This window comes from Ursus maritimus, unplaced genomic scaffold (assembly GCF_017311325.1).
Source record: "Ursus maritimus isolate PB19 unplaced genomic scaffold, ASM1731132v1 scaffold_5, whole genome shotgun sequence".
NCBI lineage: Eukaryota > Metazoa > Chordata > Mammalia > Carnivora > Ursidae > Ursus > Ursus maritimus.
In genome coordinates, this window is record NW_024426663.1 from 31,965,165 (window position 1) to 31,989,008 (window position 23,844).

Below are 23,844 nucleotides of genomic sequence, written 5' to 3' on the forward strand. Positions count from 1 at the left end.
CCAATGTGGGGCTTGAACTCACACCCTGAGATCAAGAGTTGCATGTTCTAGTAACTAAGCCAATCAGGTGCTCCAGCAATTCACTTTTTAAAAAAATATTTTTTATTTTTGGGTTTTTTTGTTTATTGATTTGAGAGAGAAACAGCACACAAGTAGGGGGGGAGTCAGAGGGAGAGGGAGAAGCAGACTCCCCGATGAGCTGGAAGCCTGACATGGACATTGATCTCAGGACCCTGAGATCATGACCTGAACAGAAAGCAGACGCTTAACCATCTAAGCCACCGAGGTGCCCAAGCAATTCACTTTTAATTGACTTACCCGCTCAGAAAAGTTAAAAACTGTTTTGAGGAGGTGCCAAAAGAAATTAGCAAAGAAACTTGGTTTGTAATGAATGAAAAATAACATTGATATCATACTTTTATATAGTATTTTGTGATAAACATCATTTTTTTTTATCTTCGTTTTATTTTCTTCCTCTTTTAACGAGACCGTCCTCTGTGGTATGGGGGAGTTACATATTGAGATTATTCATGACCGAATCAAGAGGGAATATGGACTGGAAACCTATCTAGGGCCTCTCCAGGTGGCATACCGAGAGACCATCCTAAATGCAGTTCATGCTACAGGTAAAACATAAACCATTTAGAATTTGCTGTTTTTGTTTCTTTCTCTCCAGGATCTGTTTTCTGAAAGCAGGGTTCATAGTCCCTAGTATCTTCCATCAGTGGGCATAGGGGTTTTTTTTGTTTTTGTTTTTTAAGATTTTATTTATTTGACAGGGAGAGCAAGCACAACCACGGAGAGAGACACGGAGAGGGAGAAGCAGGCTTCCCACTGAGCAGGGAGCCCGACTAGGAGGGGTGGGTGGCCCTCAGGCTCAATCCCAGGACCTGACCTGAGCCAGAGGCAGATGCTTAATCAGCTGAGCCACCCAGGAGCCCCAGGCATAAGTTTTATGTGTGTGTTTTCTTTTTTTTTTTTTTTCCCCAGGATTTGGTTCTGTTCTGTTTTAACCCAGCTCTCCTTTTACCACTCATTACATCAAGCAAACAATGAGCCTTACCAAACAAATATGCTTTTCAGTGGTGGTCATGGGGTAGAAAAAGTGCTTGGTGTATGTGGCTCATACTAATCCTCACTACCAGAATGAGTATAAGAATTTGAAGTTCATGTGTTATTTTTACTCTATAAAGTGAGTGGAAAATAATTTCATCTATTTAATAATATGATAATGTTATGCTGATGATGTTCTTGGGAAAGTACAGTTTTTATGTTTCTGTCCCAAAATTTAAGAATTCATGCTTTTTCTATATATGATAGTTTCAGTTTCGTTTTCTTAAGCACAGGAACATGACAATCACTCCTTTTCCACAAGGAGTAAACATGGAGAGATTTCAGAAAAAATCATAGAGAAAAGATGTTAAGGATAACCAGATGTAACTCAATGATTTATAAAAAAGGCCAGGTGGTTACTTTTCAGTAAAACTTGTAAAATTGAACAAGCAGAATGTAGGAGCAAGTGATATGAGGATTTCTGGTTTTGGACTTTTTTTTTTTTTTTTTTAAGATTTTATTTATTTATTTGACAGAGATAGAGACAGCCAGCGAGAGAGGGAACACAAGCAGGGGGAGTGGGAGAGGAAGAAGCAGGCTCATAGCGGAGGAGCCTGATGTGGGGCTCGATCCCACAACGCAGGGATCACGCCCTGAGCCGAAGGCAGACGCTTAACCGCTGTGCCACCCAGGCGCCCCTCTGGTTTTGGACTTTTTATCTGGAAAAACTGAAATGCTGGGAAAATGCAGATCTTTATTTTTTTAGAAAGAGAGCGTGTGCAAGCTGGGGCTTGGGGTAGAGGGAGAGGGAGAGAAATAATCTTAAGCAGGCGCCACGCTCAGCACAGAGGCCAACACGGGGCTTGATCTCACAACCCTGAGATCATGATCTGACCCGAAATCAAGAGTCAAATGGTTAACCTGCTAAGCCACCCCAGCACCCCTAAATAACATCTTTTGAATTAATGTCTGAGCTGGCTAGAACATATGGAAATTTCCAGTCAAAAAGAAAGCTGGAGCAAGAATCTCGGAAAAGAAGTCAGCACCAAAGCAGCTAGCTATTCTGGAGGTATCTGTGGTAGTTACCTCTAACCTAGTACTTGAGGGTCACATGCTCGTGGAAATAATTAACTGGGAAAGCCTTCTCCATGAAAAGAAGACGACAAGGAAACTTGTCTGTCTCTGGGGGCAAGGGGCAAAATTTTAGGAATTTGTAACCATTGGCTTCTGATAGGGTTTTTAACCTAAATTCGTAAGAACCAGTTTTTTGGAGAAAAACTCCAAACAAAGAATTTAGTATAAAGGGCTGATGAATTGATAGTATTCCAAAGACCCTGGAAAAAAAAAAAAAACATGGGGCCTCTAGATAAATGTATGTTTAACCCATTCCTCAAAGAAAGTCCAATAGATAAAAGAGTATTAAATCACAATTCAAAAAATATTTTCAGGTTACAAAATCATGAGAAAAGGCACAACGAGCAAAAAAGGCAGTAGAAACAGCATCAGTCAAAACAGCAAAGGCTTCTGATATTGGAATTACTGGATGCAGGATATAAAATAACTATATTTTTGAAGAAATAAAAGGAGATAGAAAGTATTAGTAAGGAACAAGAGTTCATCAAGAATAGGGGCGCCTGGGTGGCACAGCGGTTAAGCGTCTGCCTTCGGCTCAGGGCGTGATCCCGGCGTTCTGGGATCGAGCCCCACATCAGGCTCCTCCGCTATGAGCCTGCTTCTTCCTCTCCCACTCCCCCTGCTTGTGTTCCCTCTCTCGCTGGCTGTCTCTATCTCTGTAGAATAAATAAATAAAATCTTGAAAAAAAAAAAAAAGTTCATCAAGAATAAACAGGCACTAGAACATTATGGTATGTTAAAAAGGAAGGAAATGCTCTATATTGTGGGGGAATGTCAGAAGGACACAGGAACCAACTTGAAGAGGCTCTACTGGCCATATCTGAATGAATTAGAATAGTGTTTAAGTCTAGTAATTATAGGCCATTGAGACAAAGTAGGGATTCATGAGTCCCTACTGGTAATAGATAAACAAATGGGGAAGAAGAGGGAGTTCTCCCGTAGAGTGGAGTACCCACTCCCGACTGCTAGATGTTGAGGAGGAGGGTTGGAGTAGGAAGAGAGTCATTTTGCAGCTCTTGTGATCATTAAATATTGGGTGTCTGGAGGAGCAGCATATTTGCATAGTCTTTAAAGGGTCTCCACACAGATGCTTATTAGTTGCAAGGTAAAAAACTAGTAAGTAGACGGTGTAGCAATGTGATGATGAATCACTAATGAGGGGCAGGTTGACATTGTGTACATCCAGAAAAATTTTAAAAGTTACGTTACAAAAACCAAATTAAATGGACAAGCACAGTGTTCATAGATAAGACTAAATATTGTGTAGTTACCAAGTTAACCCAAAGAAGTGTGTCAGACATGAATACATATTATAAAGCCACAGTGGTTTATGATACTAATTAAACTAGAAACAGACAAATAGACCAGTGGAACAAACCAGAAGACCTAGAAGCAGACTCATACATATGTGGAAATTCGATTTATGTCAGAGTATTATTGCAGTTCAGTGGCCAAGGATGGATTGACTAATCTATAAATGGGCCTATGATAATTATCCATACGGAAAGAGATTTAATTACATTCCCGCTCCATGCCATACATAAAAATCACTTGCAGCTGAATCAGAAAACTTAAACATGGGGGTCCCTGGCTGTCTCCGCCTATAGAGCATGTGACTCTTGATCTCAGAGTTATGAGTTCAAGCCCCACAGTGGGTGTAGAGATTACTTAAAAGATAAAATCTTTAAAAAAGAAAACCAAACCAAACAAAAAAAACCCTAAACATGAAAGAAGAGATGCAGAATTTTCCCTGTAGTATGAAGTATGAAGAAAATCAATGCTGGGGCACCTGGGTGGCTCAGTCGTTAAGCGTCTGCCTTTGGCTCAGGTCATGATCCCAGCTTTCTGGGATCGAGCCCTGCATCTGGCTCCCTGCTCAGCAGGAAGCCTGCTTTTCCCTCTCCCACACCCCCTGCTTGTGTTCCCTCTCTCTGTGTCAAATAAATAAAATCTTAAAAAAAAAAAAAGAAATGCTAATATATGAAAAACATCAAACCCCAAAACTTTATGAAAGGAAAATCTTCAAATTTTGAAAGAAAATACAAAAATATCCTAGTAACCAGGATAAGGTAGGACTTATAGAACACCAGAAGTTGAAACCATGAACTAAAAGATTGATAAATTTGATGTTATTAAAATGAAGAATTTGTTTACTAGAATACACTATAAAGAAGGCAAAAAGATAAAAGTTGAGGAAAGATATTTACATTATATAGAAAGTGACAAAACATTAATATTCAGAATATATAAACAAATTTTAAAGATCACTGAAAGTATGACAGCCAAGAGAAATGTGACCAAAAAAGATTCAACGGGTATTTCACAAAAAAGATACCCAGAAAACCCATGAACATACTAAGAGATTCTTAGTAATGATTAGGATCATGCAGTTTATAAGTATGAGATTCTATTTTACACCAGTAGAATTGGCAAGAATTAAATCAGTGCCAAGTGTTAGTGAGATGTTGAGCAATGGAAACTCCTAAAAACTTCTGGTGGGAGTGTCAATTATATAACCACTGTGAAAACAACTTGGTATCTTCCTTGCGAAGTTGACTGTGTGCAGACTTTACTACTCAGCAGTTCTTCTCCTGGGTTTATGCCCTAGGGAAACTCTTACACATGTGCACTGAGAGATATAAGAATTTTCATAATAGCATTGTAATAACCTGTAAGAAAAAACAGCACAAATATTTACGGACAGGGAATGTATAAGTTGTACTGTATTCATACCATAGAGTATTTTACAGCTATGAAAAAGAATGAGCTGCATCAATATGCATCACCCCAGAGGACCTACAAATGTGAAGCAGGAGGCGTCTGGGTGGCTCAGTTGGTTGAGCATCTGCCTTTAGCTAAGGTCACGATCCCAGGGTCCTGGGATCGAGCCCCACGTCAGGCTCCCTGCTGAGCAGGGAGCCTGCTTTTCCTTCTCCCTCAGCCCCTCCCACCTGCTCATTCTCTCTCGCTCAAATAAATAAAATCTTAGAAAAAATGTGAAGCAAAAGAAGCAAGTTGCAGGGTACATAATAGGATAACAAATTCAAAACACAGCAGAGTGAACTGTATTGTTTGGGGATACATGCATATGTAATATGACTAAGGAAAAGCTTAGGAATGATTAAATATATCATGATAGCGGTTGCTTCGGAAGACTTGTAGGTTACTGGTAATGGTCTATTTCTCAGTAGTTTTAGGTTTCATAAATGATCCCTTAAGTTAAAAATATTTCATAGTATAAAAATTAGCTCAAAAAGGAATCATGAAGAGGAATTGTAGGCTGTAATTCTCAGTTTTACTTTGGGCTGTATGTTACTCTGTTACATGGTCCCTCATATAAATACAGCGTAGTTTTGTTTTAGTAAAATATTGGAGATTGGTGACAGGTGTAGGTTGTTAGCAAATGAGAGATGCTGTTTTCAATCTTTAAAAAGTCACTAGTTTGAGAAAAGTCCGAAATGCATAAAACATTACTGGAGGAATATGGAAGTTAGCAGTTTATGGGTTGACGGAATTTAAAAAGACTTAATTTTCATTAGATAACCTTTTGTACTCTAGTTAAATAAAAGTTTTGGAATTAAAAGAATTTTAGTCACATAAGATATTTCAGAAAGTTTAAATGAGTCATCTGCATAGCAGAACTTGTGGGATCATCTGCCTCAACACATCTCAGCACTGAAGCAATATTGATCAGTGATTCACACCTGGCTTCTAACATTGGTGAACACAGAAGCAAACGCTTTCTTGGTAGAACTTTTTACTTTGTCGTGTTTATATTGTATTTAGTGCCATTGTAATATTTTCTCCCACTTTATCTTCTTTGAAACTTTAAACTTATTGACTGTAATTTTGCGAGTTGCAGCATCTTGATATCTTTCTGGAACAAATCTCTGAGGTACTATAATCAATTTGTTCATAGATACCTTAGATAGAACTGTAGGAGACAAACGGCATCTTGTGACTGTAGAGCTGGAAGTAAAACCAATTGAAACATCATCTGTTGTGCCAGTTATCAAGTATGCTGCGAGTGTTAGTGAAGATCTTCCAAAGGTTTCCCAAGAGGCCGTTGAAAATGGAATTCACAGTGCATGCCTCCAAGGTAAGGTACTCAAATAAGAGTAAGCGCTAGTGTCACACTCAACCACTTAGTCACTCCTAATATCATAGATTAATTTTGTCTTTTTTTCCAGCTTTGGTAGTATTTTCTTACTATCTCTTCCGATTATGTGTATGTTACACCTTTTTCCATTTTCCCACAGTCCTTGGATATTCTGTTCTGGGTGGGGGGGGGGTTGGTTTTCATTTTTTTTAAAGATTTTATTTATTTATTTGACAGAGAGAGACAGCCAGCGAGAGAGGGAACACAAGCAGGGGGAGTGGGAGAGGAAGAAGCAGGCTCATAGCGGAGGAGCCTGATGTGGGGCTCGATCCCATAACGCCGGGATCACACCCTGAGCCGAAGGCAGACGCTTAACAACTGTGCCACCCAGGCGCCCCTGTTTGTTTTTTTTCCCAGTCTTCACCTTGCTTTTCACAATTTTAGAGGTCTCTATGGATACAATTTCTTCCCTCCCTCCCTCCCTTCCTTCCTTTATTTATTTGTTAGCCCAAGCAGGGAGAGCAGCAGGCAGAGGGAGAAGCAGGCTTCTCTCTGAGCAGGGAGCCCAGTGCGGGGCAATGGATACAATTTCTACCTCAGCACTTTCTTCAGCCATGTCCAGTCTAGTTATAAGCCCATCAAAGACATTCTTCATTTATTTTACTGTGTTTTTGATTTCAGGGATTTTGGTTCTTTTTTAGGACTTCTCCTCTCTCTGTTTAAATGCCCATCTGTCTGTTGTTGCATGTGGTCTACTTTATCAGAGTCCTCAGCAAATCAATCATGTGATAGGATTATTACAACATCCTTACCGTGTCTGGTTCTGATGCTTGTTCTGTATTCATATTGTGCTTTTGCATTTTAATATGCCTTTTAAGTTTTTCTTGATGGCCAGACATGATGTACTGGGTAAAAGGAACGGCTGTAAACATGCCTTTAGTAATGTGGAGATCAGGTGTGGGGAAAAGGGAAGTATTCGCTAGCCCTAGGACTAGGATTCAGTTTTACAGTGAGCCCATGCCTCTGGACTGGGAGCTGCACACATGTTTATTTTTTTTCCACTGGCCTCCGGTTGGACAGGACAGCTAGGGTGGACTGGAGTTTGGTACGTCACTCAAGTCGGTTAGGTCCTGCTAATGCCCTTGCTGGTTAGGCTCTAGTTAACTAGTTTCCCCTGACAGCAGGACTTTGTAAGAACAGTGTGCTCTGGAGTATTACAGAATGGTTTCTTTACCCTTCTGTCAGAAGTATAAGGAGATTTTTCTCTGATACTTAGGGTAAGAACCTGCTTGAGTTCCTGGAGGTAAACCTCACAAAATTGTGGGAGGTCCACCTTATGATTTATGACTGGGTCCCCCTGGAGTGTTTTAACTCCCAGACTTGTCCACACTGAGCCTCCAGCAGTTCATCAGTTATAGTTGAGGTTTCCTACCCTGGCAGTGGTTCCTGGGCTAGTGAGCCTCTGCTCCAGGAAGCTGTGACTTCCGATGTTCACCTGTCTCTCAAGTGTTTGGGGCAGTGGTTTTGTCCTTTGTCTTCTCCTCTCTTATGGATCCAAGAAGAGTTGCTGATTTTTCGGTCTGTTCCGCCTCTTACTTCCTGGGACAGAGTGACAGCTTATAAGCTGCCTCCATGAACTGAAAACCAGAAGTCCTCTCCCTGTATCTACTCCTCACTGCATGTTGAGTGCTAACACCATTGTTTTTTCCTTGCGTAGGACCATTGCTTGGATCCCCAATTCAAGATGTGGCGATTACTTTACATTCACTGGTAATTCATCCTGGTACTTCCACAACGATGATTTCTGCCTGTGTGTCGAGATGCGTACAAAAGGTATAGAACTATCCTGTGTTATCCTTTTTGCTTTAAGGTGACTCTCCTGACAGTAGTGCACCACTGCTGCACAGGCAGCCGTGCTTGGCAGAGCCTCAGACTGTTTTTTTTTTTTAAAGATTTTATTTATTTGACAGAGTGACAGCGAGAGAGGGAACACAAGCAGGGGGAGTGGGAGAGGAAGAAGCAGACTTCCCGCTGAGCAGGGAGCCCGATGTGGGGCTCGATCCCAGAACGCTGGGATCATGACCTGAGCCGAAGGCAGACGCTTATCGACTGAGCCACCCAGGCGTCCCAGTGCCTCAGACTGTTAATGTTGCCTTCTCAGTCCTATAGTCAAGAAGGGTTTGTACCTTGGAGAATCTTTGAGTTCTTAATCACCATGGTTATATTTGAAAGAGAACCTAGGAAATTACTGTTTAGCACGATGGCCAGGAAATCTCTGATTTTGCCGGAGAGGCAGGTTTCCTTAGTCGGCATTTCTGGTTTCCGCATCCCAGACACACAACTGTTAGCGGTAAGCTTAGTAGTTTGAGTAGGGGACATTTTGGGGGTCAGCCGGGCCCAAGATGGACTGTGATCTAAAGAACACTAAAGATAGAATATTAGTTCCAATTGTGGAGTTGCTGTTTATCTGAGTAAGACTACCTTAATCAAAGATCACTGAAATCAGAGAAGTCTCACTGAAAAAAAGTTTCAAGATAAGCACCTAACCTTAGGAAAGTAATCAAGCAGTCTGATCTTAGCATGGTTACCTGCCTGTATGTCCTTGAGCGTCTTGCCTCAGTAAGATACCAGAGCCGAAGTAACTCACGGGATCTTAGTGTGCTAAGTGCTGACTCTGTGCATTCCTTTCAGTGTGGGAATACTGTAGTTTTGTACGTGATTGATTTGCATTAAAACACTTGCTTTTTAAAACAATTTTCTAAAATTTTGGACTGTGTTTGAGACTTGATTTTCTACAGCTCATTTGAATCCAAAATTATGAAGTTAATGTAAATACCCTAAGTCCCTGACTTACGAAGGTGGAACGTAATGTCTCGTTTATGTGAGTTCAAGTTCATACTTTTTGTTTTAAGTTGGCTCTATGCCCAGTGTGGAGCCCTTGAACTCATGACCCTGAGATCAAGATCTGAGCTGAGATCCAGAGTCTGACACTTAACTGGCTGAGCTACCCAGACGCCCCTCAAGTTCATATTTCTTAAAGTTTTTTGATTAAAAAAAAACCTACATTCAAAAAGCATTATTTAAATAGTTTGCTTAAGCATAGCTAGAAATAATACCTGTAAATCACTCATGATTCAAATGTTGAGAATATCTCTAAAAATGTTTCAAGTTCTCCTGAAATTGGTTTTAGTCAGTAACCTGAAAGATGATGTCATGTTTCTAAATTAACCCCAAGCTCCATTATATTGATCAGTCCTTCAGAAGCTTAATATGCCTTCTAAAAGTGTTTCTGAATTGGATAGTATATTTATTGAGATCATTAACTTCATGGGAGCTTACATTTACTCTTTAGTTTTAGTATGTTAAATGAAGTACTTCTAATAGAAGTACTGCAGCCCTTGTTAAGCTTCATCTAATAGGGAAGCTTTCTCTCTCCTTATTAGAAGTTAATGATGCTTCCTGTATTTATTGAGCCATCTTTGTTGAGTTTACAGTGTGCCGAGATGGACACAAATGGGATATGTCTGTCTGTCTTGTCTGGATTTATTTTACTGTGGTGAAGGCTAAACTTTCTGCTAGCTTAATTTTTTAAATTTAAGTTCAATTAACATATAGGGTATTATTAGTTTCAGGGGTTGAATTGAGTGATTCATCAGTTGCATATAACACCCAGATACTACATCACATGCCCACCTTAATTCCCATCACTGTTACCCCACCCGCCCCACCCCTTCCCTTCCAGCAACCCTCAGTTTGTTTCCTACAGTTAAGAGTCTCTTAGGCTTTGTCTCCCTGTTTTCATTTTTCCTTCCCTTCCCCTATGTTCATCTGTTTTATTTCTTAAATTCCGCATATGAGTGAGATCATTTGGTATTTTTCTTTCTCTAATTTTGCTTAGCATAATACCCTGTAGTTCCATCCACATCATTGCAGACGGGGAATTAGGATTCTTGGAAGGAATATCTGAGCTGTCAGTTTGGGGGCATTCCAGAAAGCCGGATGAAGGCAGAGTAGTGGTGAAAGACTGTTGGAAAAGTAGTATAGAGTCAGCCCATAGAGAAACCTTTCAAAACGACATGCAGGAGTTTGAGGTTTGTTTTGAGAATAGTGGTAAAAAATTTAAATTTTTGATGCGGGCAGTATAATCACCGGAATACAGGAGGAACTAGAGGTAAGAAGGAGATAGTCTGGGACAGAGAATGGACTGTGTCTGAACTAGCATATCAGCGGTAGGAATGGAAATCTTATAGCTACTTCAGGAAAAGAAAGTTAAAAAAATGTATGTTCAGGTGAAGCGAAGATTATGAAGCCATCCACAGAAATAGGAAAGAGCACACAAGAATGTTTGTTTGTGAAAGGAAATGAGGTCATCTGGGATTGCTGTGGGATATTTGGACACTGTCCTGAAGCAGGCCAGTATGGTGTACAGGGCTGGGGCACTCAGCCCGTAGTCTGTGTGAAGTATGAAGGTTTTGAGGAAGCTATATCGATGTTTTTGAAACTCTGAATTAGGTGGTATTGCCAGGAGAACGTGAACAGAGGACTGAGGACAGATGCTGTGTACCTTAGTTACACAGTATTCAATCCTCTCCTTGGTTATAGCATTTTTCCTTTTAATGTTTACCTTTTCCCACTCCAGTATTTTGTCCCAAAAGACAGTATGTGAAGCTCTGTGTTAAGAATTGGAAAGAGAAGATACACAGTTGTTTGCTGCTGACAGTCATTATTTTTTAGCAATATTTTCATTAAAGAAGGAATGTTAGATATATTTTCTATAGGTGAGTCATTTCAGTTGGTTAGATTTTAAAGGTATGAAGAACTGTTTTACTATATACATGCGCCGGGTTTTGAAATTTCAGTGATAATGAGAATATACTCTTGATTTTAGTAATGTGGCCATTTTTCGTGATTGTGCTGGTGAGGGGCAGGAGAAGAGGTGGGGGAGGTGGTGACTGATCAGGGACAAAAGGATTTAAGGCCTAGAACCTTTACTTAATGCAGACGGTGAGAATGCCCCCTGTAAGGCCTCAGTAATAGTGAGGAGTGAGTAGTGGTGGAGTGAGAACAGAACGATGAACAGCTAACAGTAGGGTGAGGGCACATTCCAGAGCCCTAGCTCTCTTACTTAGGTAGTTTCCATTGCTAGGTCTCAGTTTATTAAATCCTACCTAATAACCAGAGGCTTAGGATGGTTTTGAACTCTTGGCAGGCTCTAGCTTTTAAAATCAAACCCACTGGTACTTACAGTGCTTGCATATACCCTCCAAAACCCATTAGCCAGTTTGGGACTCCAGTTTGTTTGTTTCGTCCAGTGTCCACTTGCCTATGCATCACAGTGGCTTTTTTCAGTTTGCATGTTATTTATGTGCTTGTTTTTGCCTTTTGTCGAGAATGTGTTTCTGTATAGTAGGCATCAGGAACAAAACACATGGTTTCAGCAAGGAAGAAATATATTAGCTTTATAGACACTTAAAGCAGGCTTATTATGTCTTTTTTGCTATAGGTCTAGGCTTAGGTTTTTATGAATTTTTAATGGAAATTTGATTTCTAATTTAAGGAAGGGGGGTTAACACTGTTTTAACTTCTTTAGGCTCTGAAGAAAGCTGATAAGCAAGTTTTAGAGCCCCTGATGAATCTCGAGGTGACAGTGACAAGAGATTACCTCAGCCCTGTCCTGGCAGATCTGGCACAAAGAAGAGGAACCATTCAGGAAATCCAGACTCGTCAGGAAAACAAAATTGTTATTGGATTTGTTCCCTTAGCAGAAATTATGGTAGGTACTTATTGACTGGAAAGTACCTTTTTAAAAATTTTTATGTGAGAGAGAGCACAAGCAGGGAGGGGCAGAGGGAGAAGCAGGCTCCCCACTGAACAGGAAGCCCGACGCGGGGCTGGATCCCAGGGCCCCGGGGTCATGGCCCAAGGCGAAGGCAGATGCTTAACCAACTGAACCACCCACCTGCCCCAAAAAGTATTTTTTTTAATACTGGAGATATTTATGCTGAACAAAAGTAGACATCAGGGATTTGATTTAGAGGATACATGTTTGAACTGTTAGGTCTTTGGATTTAAACTGTTACGGCTATCCAGGGGACAAGAGCCAGCCTGGTGGATCATTTCCGTTCTCCACACAGGTTGAGGTGTGTTGTACCAAGCTGTGGCACCAGCCTCAATGGCCTTTTTTTCCCCTTCTAAGCACTTACTGAGTCCAGGGAATACATCTGATTATGTATTCTGAAAATGGTGAAAAGATGAAGAGATACATGAGGCTTAAATTTGGTAACATAAATTATTTTGATTGATTAGGGTTATTCAACTGTGCTTCGAACACTTACCTCCGGCTCAGCTACTTTTGCCTTAGAACTCTGTAATTATCAAGCCATGAACCCTCAAGACCAAACTACACTGCTCAGCCGGCGGAGTGGCTTGACCCAAGTGCTGTAGGTCTTCGGAGACAACCTCATGAGCACCTCCCTACTGCTTTCTCAGTAAGAATTTTTATTATTTTACTAAACTAAACTGACAGTGGCACTGGAGCTGCTCATTCTGCTCTATGGAAGGAGAAATGATGTTGAAAGTTATGTACATGAACTGTACTGTGGATCTAGAAAGTTATTACTGTGGAATACATTGTTATCACAAGGTTTTTTTGGTTTTAAAAAGATACATTTTATTTAAAAACAATACGAAACTTTAATTTCCATGATTTCAAAATCAAGTTGACCGTAGAACAGATTGCTGTGGGCTTCGCCCTCTTCTATTTTCTTCTTTGTTTAGGCTCTTCTTTTGTACTCAAAAGTTACAGTACCCAGTAAAAAGAGGTTCTGCAGCTATTCCCCGTCTATAGAACAGATAAAGTTTTAAGTATGAATTAGAGAAGTTTTTAATTAAAGTCAGACTCACCACCCATAGCATTAATGAAAAAAAAGACTTACTACAAAATTCCATGTATTTATAAAATACCTTTCCTCCAAAAATTAGTGATTTAATTAGGGTCCTGTCTCACCTGGCCATTCTGCAGCGGTGGATGGTTAGTCTGTCGTAGGCATCCTCTAGATCTTTGATGTTCTGTTGACTCCAGAGTCTCTCACCAACGGCACTTGCCCGAGGCCTGAGAGTTAAACCACACGTTAACCAAAGCAATTTAAAGTCACGTGTTCCTAAAGTTTATGTTTGGGAAAATTTAAAAATTCAAATGTCACCACCATTTAAATTCCATACCATAATCTTGGAGTGAGGTTAGTTGCATCCACATATTCTCCCCATAGACAAGCTTCTCCACCAATGACAAGTTTTTTCTGTTCTTGAGAACCTGCATTAAAATCATTGAATTGATGTAAATGAAGTAGTTGCTCGAAGCTTTTACAGAGGCAAGAACTGGTTTCTCATTCCACCTTTGTTGTAGGGCAACGTTGCTGTTGTGTGGTCAGCAGAACCTTGGGAGATATTCGTGCTTTTGGCACCAAAAAAGGGTAGCAAACTTTATTCCCATAGTGCTTGTTAGCCTATTTTGACTTTCAGTTTTACTTGGGTTCCAGAACCATTTTTCCCTCTTGTTGCCAATGAACAGTGTGCCACAATGTCAGAAAATACCTTCTAGAGAAAGTTATGTCAATTCCTAATAGACTTGAGATACTTTTTTTTCTTGAAGGAAATTTGGTGTTTAATGAAGCTGGACTAAGTAAAACTGTTCTTAAGGAACAGGGTCTGAGAGCCTAAAGCTCTGCCATTCCTCCTGCTACCCCATCCCTCCAAGGATGCAGACCCAAAGACTACGCGGCCTAAAATCCATGGAACTGGACCACAACCTTCCTCATGTTTTACCAGAGGAGACACAAGGTTAACGCAATCAAGGGTCTTTAGGGGAAGTATGCTTCACTTACCATCAAAATCAAGAGGGTCCACTTTATAGTAATTTCTCCAATCTTGTCCGTAACTAATCCAATCTAAGTACCAAGGAGCAGAAAGGATCACAGGGAAGCCAGCTGCCGTGACTGCAGCTTGTGTCACAGGATACATTTCATTTTTCCATACTTGAACAACTGTGCCTGGGTTTAGCTGTTCAAGTTACAAACAGTACATGTGATGAGGTCCAACAATTACAAAGCCACTGTAGCTAGAAAAATAACTTCCTAAGATTCTTGAAAAAAACACACATTTTTTCCCCTTCAGAGCTAGTACTAAACATTACTGGCTGTAGAGCCTTAAAATTAGAAGTCTCATCAGCCTTAAGGTTGGATATTTAACTTCTGCCTATATATGCCACCACATTGGTAAAATGCACTAAGGCTTTATTCCCATTTGTACCACACTACCGTTATTGTGACTTTGAGGATGTCACCCTTCTGGAGAGATAACACTAGTAGCTGGATTTGAAATAGTCACTTACCTGAAGGAAAAAAAAAAAGCACACACACTGACAATTTAAAACTACCTTTGTAGCAATACTGACTCATTCATTCTTGTTTTTTCTGCCCTTATGTGACAAATAATGAGGTGGTGGGGGGAGGAAGGTGGAAGGGAGAGATGGAAAGGTGGCACTGGTCTCAGTCTACCACTGTTGCCCAAAGTTTAAATTCAAAGGTGAGCTAACTTCCTCATCATGTTGGCAACAACTTCCTTAGGATTCCTTCCTTCCAAGATGTAAGTCTCTCGTATTATTAGAATCAAATGCAGTCTGCATACTACTCACCTTTGCGTGATCGTCAAAAACCTCTTGCCAGACTATGGCTCCCTTGTTTACAGTTGAAACGATACCCAAAAGCCTACCGTTGAGGAGGGCAGGGGGGTGGGGGAGAAAAGAAGTTATTTCAGAGCATGAGCTTAACAGTGAGTTTAAAGTACGAACGTTTTCTATAGAGGACTGCAGTGTTGGGAGGGCCTTTCATTACAGCACAGCTTCAGAGCAGCATTTGCTACGGTTTTTCCAGCACATGGCTCAACATGTCACACAGGAGAGGGGTTTAAAAGTCATTTGCTGAATGAACGTGCTAAGCATGTCCCGAAGCGGGGAGGACATGGCAACTCGCAGGGTAGTTTACAAACCACAATCTCTGGTAACTGCATGGATAGCTTAGAACAAACTGTAATTTAGCCTGTGATGTCAACTATATAGCATTCAACAGTTGCTGATAATTGGTCCGCAAATATTTCCTGGTATTTAGACAACGCCAGGTATTCTGCAGGATTAGAATGTACCACACAAAAAGCAAAACAGGAAAAGGCTAGAATCTGACCTTCCTTAATTCAAGATTTGGAAAACTATAGCTTGTTCTGGATGGCTCATTAGCCAAGAGTGGTTTTCACACTTGTAAATACTGTTTAAAAAACAAGAGTACTATGTAACCATGGGGCCCATGAAGCCTAAAATATTTACTATCTGGTCATTTAAAAAAAGTTTACTTATATAGAACAGTACCATTCCTGTCCAAGTTCCTGCAATGATGGAAACAGTCTATCTGTGCACTTTGCAATGTGGTAGCCGCTAGCCTCATCCAGCTATTGAATACTTGACATGTGGCTGATGTGACTAAGGAACTGAATTTATAATTTTCTTCCTTTTAATTTAAATACAGCCACCTGCAGCTGTGGTTATCATACTGGACGTCACAGATACCAAGTAAATGTTTCTGGAGTTGACCAAAGGAGATGAAATCCACAGGCTGGACAGTGATAAAAACTTCACGGGGAAGCTACGGCTTTGAACTGAATCCTCTGAGCAGGGGAGGGCTACCCTTCAACACTACAGTCTTAGTCGTCATATCATTGCTTTACAGAAAGCAGTAGATACTGCTTCCTTTTGATGATTTTTTTCACTGACACTCTGGGCAACAAAGTATACAATATCTGCACTTTGACAAGGGGTGGCGAGAAAAAGGAAAAAAAAAAAGGCACTAAATAGCTAACCCTTTTACAAAAAGCACAGATGAAATAAACATAGAAGCAGGCTAACACGTCACTTACTTTTGAATATAGAAAGACTGTAGTCTTTGAAAATCTCTGCCAAAGCCTTTCTTCTTCATGAAAGCGATGACTTCTGGGTTGGACTCCCTTAAACAAAAACGGTGATTAAAATTGCATTAAAAGTTTGATAAACCCAATGTCTTTAAAGCAGCATCCATCCCTAGTTTCGTTTGTGCATATTTGGAACTATTAAACTACAATTTTAGGGAGAAAATGAGCCTGAAAAACTTTATTATGAGTTATCCTAGTTTTCCACTGCAAATAATTTTTTTCTAGAAGCTGGTTTCTTGTGAAAATGGCTTTCCCTCCCTCGTGCCTCTCTACGGCAATTGACAAAGACAATTTTTATTTGAAATAATCTCCCCCACTTAATCACCGCCATTTCCCCAAAGCCATTCCTGTTCACTGTCGTGTTTTCAATCTCCACGGTCTTTCACATCTTGATTCTCCTTCCTAAAAGCTTGTACTCTGAAGTTATGTTACTAAAAACCTTACAAGCAGAGATCTTCCCCCCAATCTTTCTTTTCATGTGGAGACCTCTAATACCTACTTCAAATGCAACGGTTAAAAAAATAAGGATTTTAAAGAATTGTCATACCAACATGTAAATTCCACTTCATCTCCTCCCAAGTGAACAAACTGATCTGGAAACACCGTACTAACTTCTTTGAAAAACTGAGACAGGAAGCAGTAAGTTGAATTCAGAATAGGGTTTATAGGTCCAAAGGTCCCAGACTGCTTAGGTCCATTGTAACACGGAGTCAGGAGGTTTTTCTGACCTGGAGGAAGTATTTTAATCACAAAGACAGACATGGGTTTGCATATGATTATACTACTTTCTTTTGTTGAAGCTGTTAGAGAATTTATACAGAAAAAGGTAAGCACATTTACTAAGAGTTACTGTGGTAACTTCTTCCAAATAAGATAAGGAGTTGTTTCTTGAATCCTATCCCCTGTACCTCTTTTTTCCCTTTCCATTACTCTAATTTATCTACTTCAAATATTTTAAATATTAACTCCCAAATCTTCAACTCACCCAGACCCTTTTTCTTGATCTTCAATCCATATTTCCAATTTCCTGCTCAACACGATTAACCCACAGCTGCACTTCAGATACCACCTAAAAAAACCTAAATTCTCTGCTCAGTAAGTTCCTGCAGGAGCTCCTTCTGATCACTGTTTTCTGGTGAGGGTACTACCATCCTCCTCCTAACTTTTCCTTCTCCTCTAGAGTTGATCAGCTGCAGCTGCCAAGTTCTGTGGATCATATATTAAGAATGTCTCTCAGTTCTGTACATTATTTTCCATTCCCATTATCACCATTCTGGTCTAGGACTTCAGTTTCTTTCCCCTTCCAAACTGTCACTTCCTCACATAGGTTTTCCTGGAGTGTGGGCCCGATCATGTGATGCTTCTTCCCTGTAACATTCAGTGGCTTCCATGTGTCCTGATGGAGCCCACATGGCTCACCCAAGGCCCTCTACGTTGTGCTTCACCAGATTTCCCAGTATTCTCCAGGTCTACGCTGGTAATAAATGCTGAACAATTATAAATGCTGGCTGCTGTGTTATGTGCTTTATATGCATTATTTAACCCTCAAAAATATTACATGACCATTACTACATTTTAAAGATGGGGAAACGGAGGTGAGACATCCTATATAACTTGTTCAAGGTCCCTCAGTTTAGAAAAGGCAGAAACAGGATCAAACCCAGGTAGTGTGGCTCCACCGCCAGTTCTTACCCGCCCTGTGGTGCTTACTGCTCTTTGCTGCGTTACCCTGGTTCGGCTAATGCCTTTCCTGTTATTCCCTTTACCAGAAACATGAATATATTTTTTGATCTCTCAAGAGCATTTTAAGTGTTCTTCTCTTCCATGAAACCGTTTCTTACATTGACTTAGCACGCTTTACTTGTAATCTCTCTTTTAGCCCTTGTTTTCATACTTTGGGCAGTGCCTAGCATAGTAACTTGCTCACGATAATTACTCAATTCCATCTGTCAATAGTGCTACCTTGGTGCAAACCACAGTTAAGAACAAAATGAATAAACATCAGGTCATAAAAGATGGAAGAACTCAGGTACTCACTTTGTAACTTAAAAAAGACACTCCTTACCTTTTCCCCAAGACTGTGTATGTCCAGGACTATCAAATTCTGGTATGACTCGAATCCCTCGTAATCGGGCATATTCTATCACTGTACGGACATCATTTGGTGTATACACATGAGACAAAGAATAGCTTCCCTATAAAAGCCATATTTATTAAAATGTATGGAATGTATTTGTCTAGGATACTGTGAACAGTTCTGTTTGGTATTGGATAGGTGATTTTTCTAGCATCACTATGTATTAAACAGTCCTATGCAATGTTGGGAGATTTTTTTTTCTTTAATCCCATTTTATTTTTTTATTCGTTCATTCATTCCTTACTAAGCTCTGCGTCCTATGTGGGGCTTGACCTCACAACCCCAAGATCAAGAGTCACATGCTCTACTGACTGAGCCAGCCAGTAAATTATTTGTTTACCATATCTTATCAGTAAGCTCTCAGCACACTGTGGGTTAATTCCGGATTTAAGAATAGACCTATCTCAGCCAGCAACTCTTGTTTCAGGAACATCTACCATCATGTAACCATACAACAAAATAGAAATAAAATGTTTGACTGCAAAGCGTGTGAACTTTGAGTACATTGTTCTTTTCAGTTTTACAATAAAAATTTACACACTATTACAAAGCTGAGCTGTCACCTCTCAAAGTCATTTTAATTACCATCAGCTTTAAAAACATCCCCAGACATGCTAAGTGATTTGGGGTTTTTTGTTTTTTTAGATTACCCTCAATCCCTTTATAAGTCACTTGAAAAATTAGTATGGGTTTTAACTAAAGATAAAGGTCAATTAAAGGTGTTACTGTAGCACATTTCTCAAGGTATAGATAAATATTACATAGAAATTATAAGCTATATCTAAATTTATAAGCAGATCAGATCTACTCAATTATAATATAGGAGACAAAAGAATGTATTAATTGACAGTATAGGGATGCAAACAGCAAAAACCAGACTTTGGGAAGCAGAAAAATGATTTAGTTTTAACAAAAGTAACATTACCCCAAAAAAAGTAAATGGGCGGGGATGGTCACCTATGTATCAGAAGACAATTAATGGACATACGAACTGACCACTAGGTATGGAACTCATCTGCATTCCAGATTGTTTTCATTAAGAAAAGGTAAAGGCACTTGGGGAAATGTAAGTAATGACTGGCTAGCTGGATTGTTAATTTTTCAGCTGCAATATATTATGGGGTTTTTTGTTTTAACAAAAACAGACCTTTTTACAAATGAGATATGCAGTCTGGGATTTTCATGAAAAATAATGGTGGCAAGGGAGGGTGAGTACAGGTGATACAAGACTGGCCAGGTACTGATTACTGAAGCTGAGTGACAAGGACATGGAAGTCATTATTCTACTTCTGCATATGTTTGAGATTTTGTGTAATAAAAAGTAAAGCAAAAGCGAACAAAAACAGAGGAGTGCCACGAACATTTCAACCTGTACTACATCGTAACAATGGAAGAAAGCTTGGGATTAGGGACAGAGGACAACATTTAGAGCCCTGGGTTTGTCCCTTCCTAACTGCAACTTGGGATGAGGAGGTCAGTAACAGTCTGTATTTACAGGGGGATTAAATGAGATGACATGAGGCTTGCTCCCACCTCCAGTCTTTCATAATACACTTAATCTGAACACTTTCTGAGACAACCATTAATTTTTTAAGGAGCTCTCATCTCTAAAATTCTCTATGTAGTTTTTCAGAGAGAAAAAATCCTTTCACAGAATCCAATACAATTCTAGTCTACATGATAACAGTACTTAAACCTTTTATTAGTTATGAGTGTTTCAGGTCTCCTATATTCATTAAGTTTTTTTAAATTTTATTTGTGTAACAACTAGAGATTATTTACGTTTACAATAACAACTATAAAAACAGTTTTATGGATCTAAATTGCTAAGCCACAGCCTATTAAAAAGGTTTTAAACCACAACCGTCTTTCACACTTTAATTCTATCTGTAAGAAACATTTAAGCTAAAAACTTCTGATGAAACCAGACAAACATTTTTGAAGACAGACTATAGTAACATCAATTACTCACTTTGTTGCTTAACTCGGGAAAAGCAACGCTCTGGTAAGGGAAAGACTGGTCATCAACTATATGCCAGTGGAGAACATTAAACTTATTAAAAGCCATGGCATCCTGCAAGCAAACATGTTTAAAAAAATTACATATAATACACACACAGATGTAATATACACAGACATAATACATACACAATCCAATTAACTTATCTATATTCAAGATCATTTCCAACATGTCTACTCCCTTTTACATTTCTTTTTCAGCAAAGCGAGAATGCGAAAGAAGTATAACGTACCTTCTATACTTCATGTGACATGTCACTTTTCAAAAGGCCTGTTCAGCATGTTTATTCTAAACAAGGAGCTAGAACTTTGTTCTATGAGAAGGTAGCAGTCTTCTAAATTCCAAGTATTTAGGAGTTGGCCAAAAATGGAAAATAGTTCTTAGCTGCTATCAATGTTTGGAAAAAGAGCAGGGGAAACAATGGGGTATATAAGTACCGGGACTTAGAATCCCCCACAGAAAAAGTCATTTACAGATTTCAACACAATTCTGAGATTTCAGTGCCATCCCTTCCTTTAGAAATGAAAGAAACTTGGTAAAAATGCAGGATTCTCAGAAATTCCTGGGGAAATCATTGTCAATTTTATGTACATTCCGGAGGAACAATGTAATGTTTATGTAAAATATAAGCAGACTATTTGAAAAAGATAAAAAAAAAAAAACGGTTAAGAGGGGGAGATTGGTTTGCCGTACCAGGTAATTAAAATTTAAAGAAGCCTCCCTTCTCCATTAGGACTGAAAGGATTTGCTGATGCATTTGGGAAACAGGTGACCTACAAGGGAATTATGCAAAGAAGTCAAAGTTTTTTAGTGGAAAATGGCAAGATTTTTACCATCAGAGGAGGGAGTTCCTCAGTCAAGACCAGGGGCTTGCAAACTTTTTTCATAAAGGGCCCAAAAGTAAATATCTTGGTTTTGTGAGGTACACGGTTTCCGTCACCACTGACCCTGCCATTGTAGAGCCACACAAAGTGTAAACACAAGGACGTGGCTGTATTCCAGGAAAACTTCATTAGCGAAGACAGGTGACAAACTGGATTTGGCCCTTGGGCTCTAGTTTCCCAACCCGGATACTGAGAAGATACAGAATTAGGTAAAAGATGTGGGGGTCAGGTAGAAGAGTACGAAGACCCCAAGTTCACCTTCTCCCACTGACACGCCAAGATACATGTGGACAACTAACACTGAAGGCTGGCTGAATAGACAGAAGGCCACAGGAAACAGAGCGGTGGAGATACGGTTGGGAACTAAAGCCCTGGCAAGACCTAATCCCAAGCAGGAGGGACTCAGATGCACAGAGAAGTGAGACCCCACACCCGGCAGCCCAGATACCGGGGAACTGCACTGGGAGGATGAGTCCCTATTAACATCTGGCTTTGAAAACCCATGGGCCTTTTAAAATCACTGGGCTTAACTCCAAGAGCCAGAGGGCAAGAGGAAACTAAGTCTCTGCCCTTAAAAAGCAAGAATAAATAACCACCAGACACAGCAACAAAGTAACAGTCTGAAAAAAGCCTGGGGTATACTAAAGGAGATTTATTCACTAATCTCAGAACTTGCACTAGAGGGGCAGGCATCTTTAGGAGGCTTCTCTAAGAATCAAAGTGCTGGCAGCCACCATTCATTTCTCTTCTCCTCCCCCAGCCTAGAGAGCTGAACACCTAACACTTCATCCATCTTGCCAGCACCACATGCCCTGCCCCAATCAACCCACTAGCCTTGGCAAGTGTCCCTCCAAAGGGACTCCTGCCATGTGGAGAGGAGGAGGATAACCCCATCTACCAGCACACCTACACTGGACAAATATAGCGGATGACATCAATATCCAGGCTGTTAACATTACCAGGAGTGGAATAAATAAGGCATTGTGCCACCTGATATGCACGGAGAAGAACACAGCATCACTTCTGTCCTATTCATGCCCAAAATACGTGGCCTGAATCTAATCATGTAGAAAACAAACAGGCTGAAGTGTATTCTACAAAGTAACTGAGCTATACTCGTCAAAAATGTCCTGGTTTTTCCTACTCAGTGGGGAGCCTGCTTCTCCCTCCCCCTCTGCGACTCCCCCTGCTTGTGCTCTCTAAAATAAACAGAGGAGGGGAAAAAGATGGCGGAGGAGTAGGGGACCCCTTTTTCAGCCGGTCCCCTGAGTCGAGTTGGATAGGTACCAGACCAGCCTGAACATCCACAGAACCAGCCTAAGATGCAGGAAGATGCATCTGCATCTCTACAAACGAACATCTCCAGCGCTGAGTATTGAGGTACGAAGCGGGGAGCCGTGAAACTGTGCAGAGATATCGGAAGATAAACGGAAGGGGGAGGGAGCCGCCGCGCGTGGGCGCCGGGAAGCGGTAGCCACCTGCACGGGGGAGCGGGCGGGGCTCACGGTCGGCACCCGCAAAACAGCAGACTGAGACCGTGAGCCGGGTGCGCGCGCCACCAGACTGACAACTGGAGCTCCCGAGCGCACACTGGAACCGGACGGAAACAGGGAGCTCAGGAGCGGCGCGGGAACCTGGGCGGCTGGCGGCGTTAGAAACACAAAGGACAGAGACGCGCCGGCCCTGAGAGTGAGGGCTGGGACGCCGGGTGTGGGGCGCACATCCCGGGACGCTGCAGGGTTGAGCAGCACCAACAGAAACAGAGTTAAAGTGGCCAGAACATTAGTAGAGAACGGGCCGCGATCCCTCTGTTCTGTGACAGAGGCTGAGATTCGGCCGCTGCTGCTCTGACTCTCAGAAGAGGCACAGCAAACCGCCAGGGAAAGCCGCCAGAGAACAAAAGCCCGGAAATACCGGCTCACAGTGTGCCCATCCCCATCCCCCCTCGCAGGGGACGGGGCAACTCTACCCAAACAGGGTTGCCTGAGTATCGGCGCGGCAGGCCTCTCCCCCAGAAGGCAGGCTGAAAAATCAAGAAGCCCACATCCCTAAGGTCCCTCTAAAACAAAGGCGCACGGCCTGGGTCCTGGTCAATAATTTGGGCTCTGGACACCCCGCAACCTCTTCTCATCAGAATGACAAGGAGGAGAAATCCCCCTAGCAAAGAAAAGACAATGAGTCTGTGGCCTCTGCCACAGAACTGATAGATATGGATATAACCAAATTGTCAGAAATAGAGTTCAGAGTAACAACGGTCAAGATGATGTGTAGGCCTGAAAAAATATTAACAAAAATACTAACAAGAATGTAGAATATCTAAGGGTGGAAAAAAGAGTGAATCTGGCAGAAATTAAAAATGCTATGAATCAAATGCAGTCTAAACTAGATGCTCTGACGGCCAGGGTGAATGAGGCAGAAGAACGAGTTAGTGAATGGGAGGATGGGATAGAAGAGAAAGTTAAAACAGAAACTTGGCTCAAAAAAACCCAATTTCAAGAATGTA

The 23,844-nt window shown here is 40.8% G+C and overlaps 2 protein-coding genes across 12 annotated transcripts in view; one reads left to right on the forward strand and one right to left on the reverse strand.

Moving 5' to 3' along the window:
- GFM2 (GTP dependent ribosome recycling factor mitochondrial 2) overlaps nucleotides 1-16,243 on the forward strand; it is a 67,611-nt gene extending 51,368 nt beyond the window's left edge. For 10 of the 11 annotated variants that reach the window (XM_040622185.1, XM_040622186.1, XM_008691293.2 and 7 more), the window contains 6 exons: nucleotides 488-626; nucleotides 6,107-6,286; nucleotides 8,004-8,119; nucleotides 11,877-12,059; nucleotides 12,593-12,774; nucleotides 15,862-16,243. In XM_040622185.1, coding sequence (XP_040478119.1) covers nucleotides 488-626; nucleotides 6,107-6,286; nucleotides 8,004-8,119; nucleotides 11,877-12,059; nucleotides 12,593-12,730 — 756 coding nt within the window. In that variant the 3' untranslated portion in view covers nucleotides 12,731-12,774; nucleotides 15,862-16,243. Of the gene's footprint in view, nucleotides 1-487; nucleotides 627-6,106; nucleotides 6,287-8,003; nucleotides 8,120-11,876; nucleotides 12,060-12,592; nucleotides 12,775-13,937; nucleotides 14,126-15,861 lie in introns of all 11 variants that reach the window. The other variant, XR_005832469.1, reaches the window with a different exon arrangement.
- The window catches only part of HEXB (hexosaminidase subunit beta), a 75,797-nt gene continuing 64,883 nt past the window's right edge, over nucleotides 12,931-23,844 (reverse strand). Inside the window, exons 6-14 of the mRNA XM_040622188.1 lie at nucleotides 20,410-20,511; nucleotides 18,366-18,495; nucleotides 16,848-17,028; nucleotides 16,250-16,336; nucleotides 14,979-15,051; nucleotides 14,170-14,344; nucleotides 13,508-13,598; nucleotides 13,293-13,397; nucleotides 12,931-13,127 (exon numbers count right to left, since the gene is read on the reverse strand). Coding sequence (XP_040478122.1) covers nucleotides 13,079-13,127; nucleotides 13,293-13,397; nucleotides 13,508-13,598; nucleotides 14,170-14,344; nucleotides 14,979-15,051; nucleotides 16,250-16,336; nucleotides 16,848-17,028; nucleotides 18,366-18,495; nucleotides 20,410-20,511 — 993 coding nt within the window. The 3' untranslated portion in view covers nucleotides 12,931-13,078. The remainder of the gene's footprint in view (nucleotides 13,128-13,292; nucleotides 13,398-13,507; nucleotides 13,599-14,169; nucleotides 14,345-14,978; nucleotides 15,052-16,249; nucleotides 16,337-16,847; nucleotides 17,029-18,365; nucleotides 18,496-20,409; nucleotides 20,512-23,844) is intronic.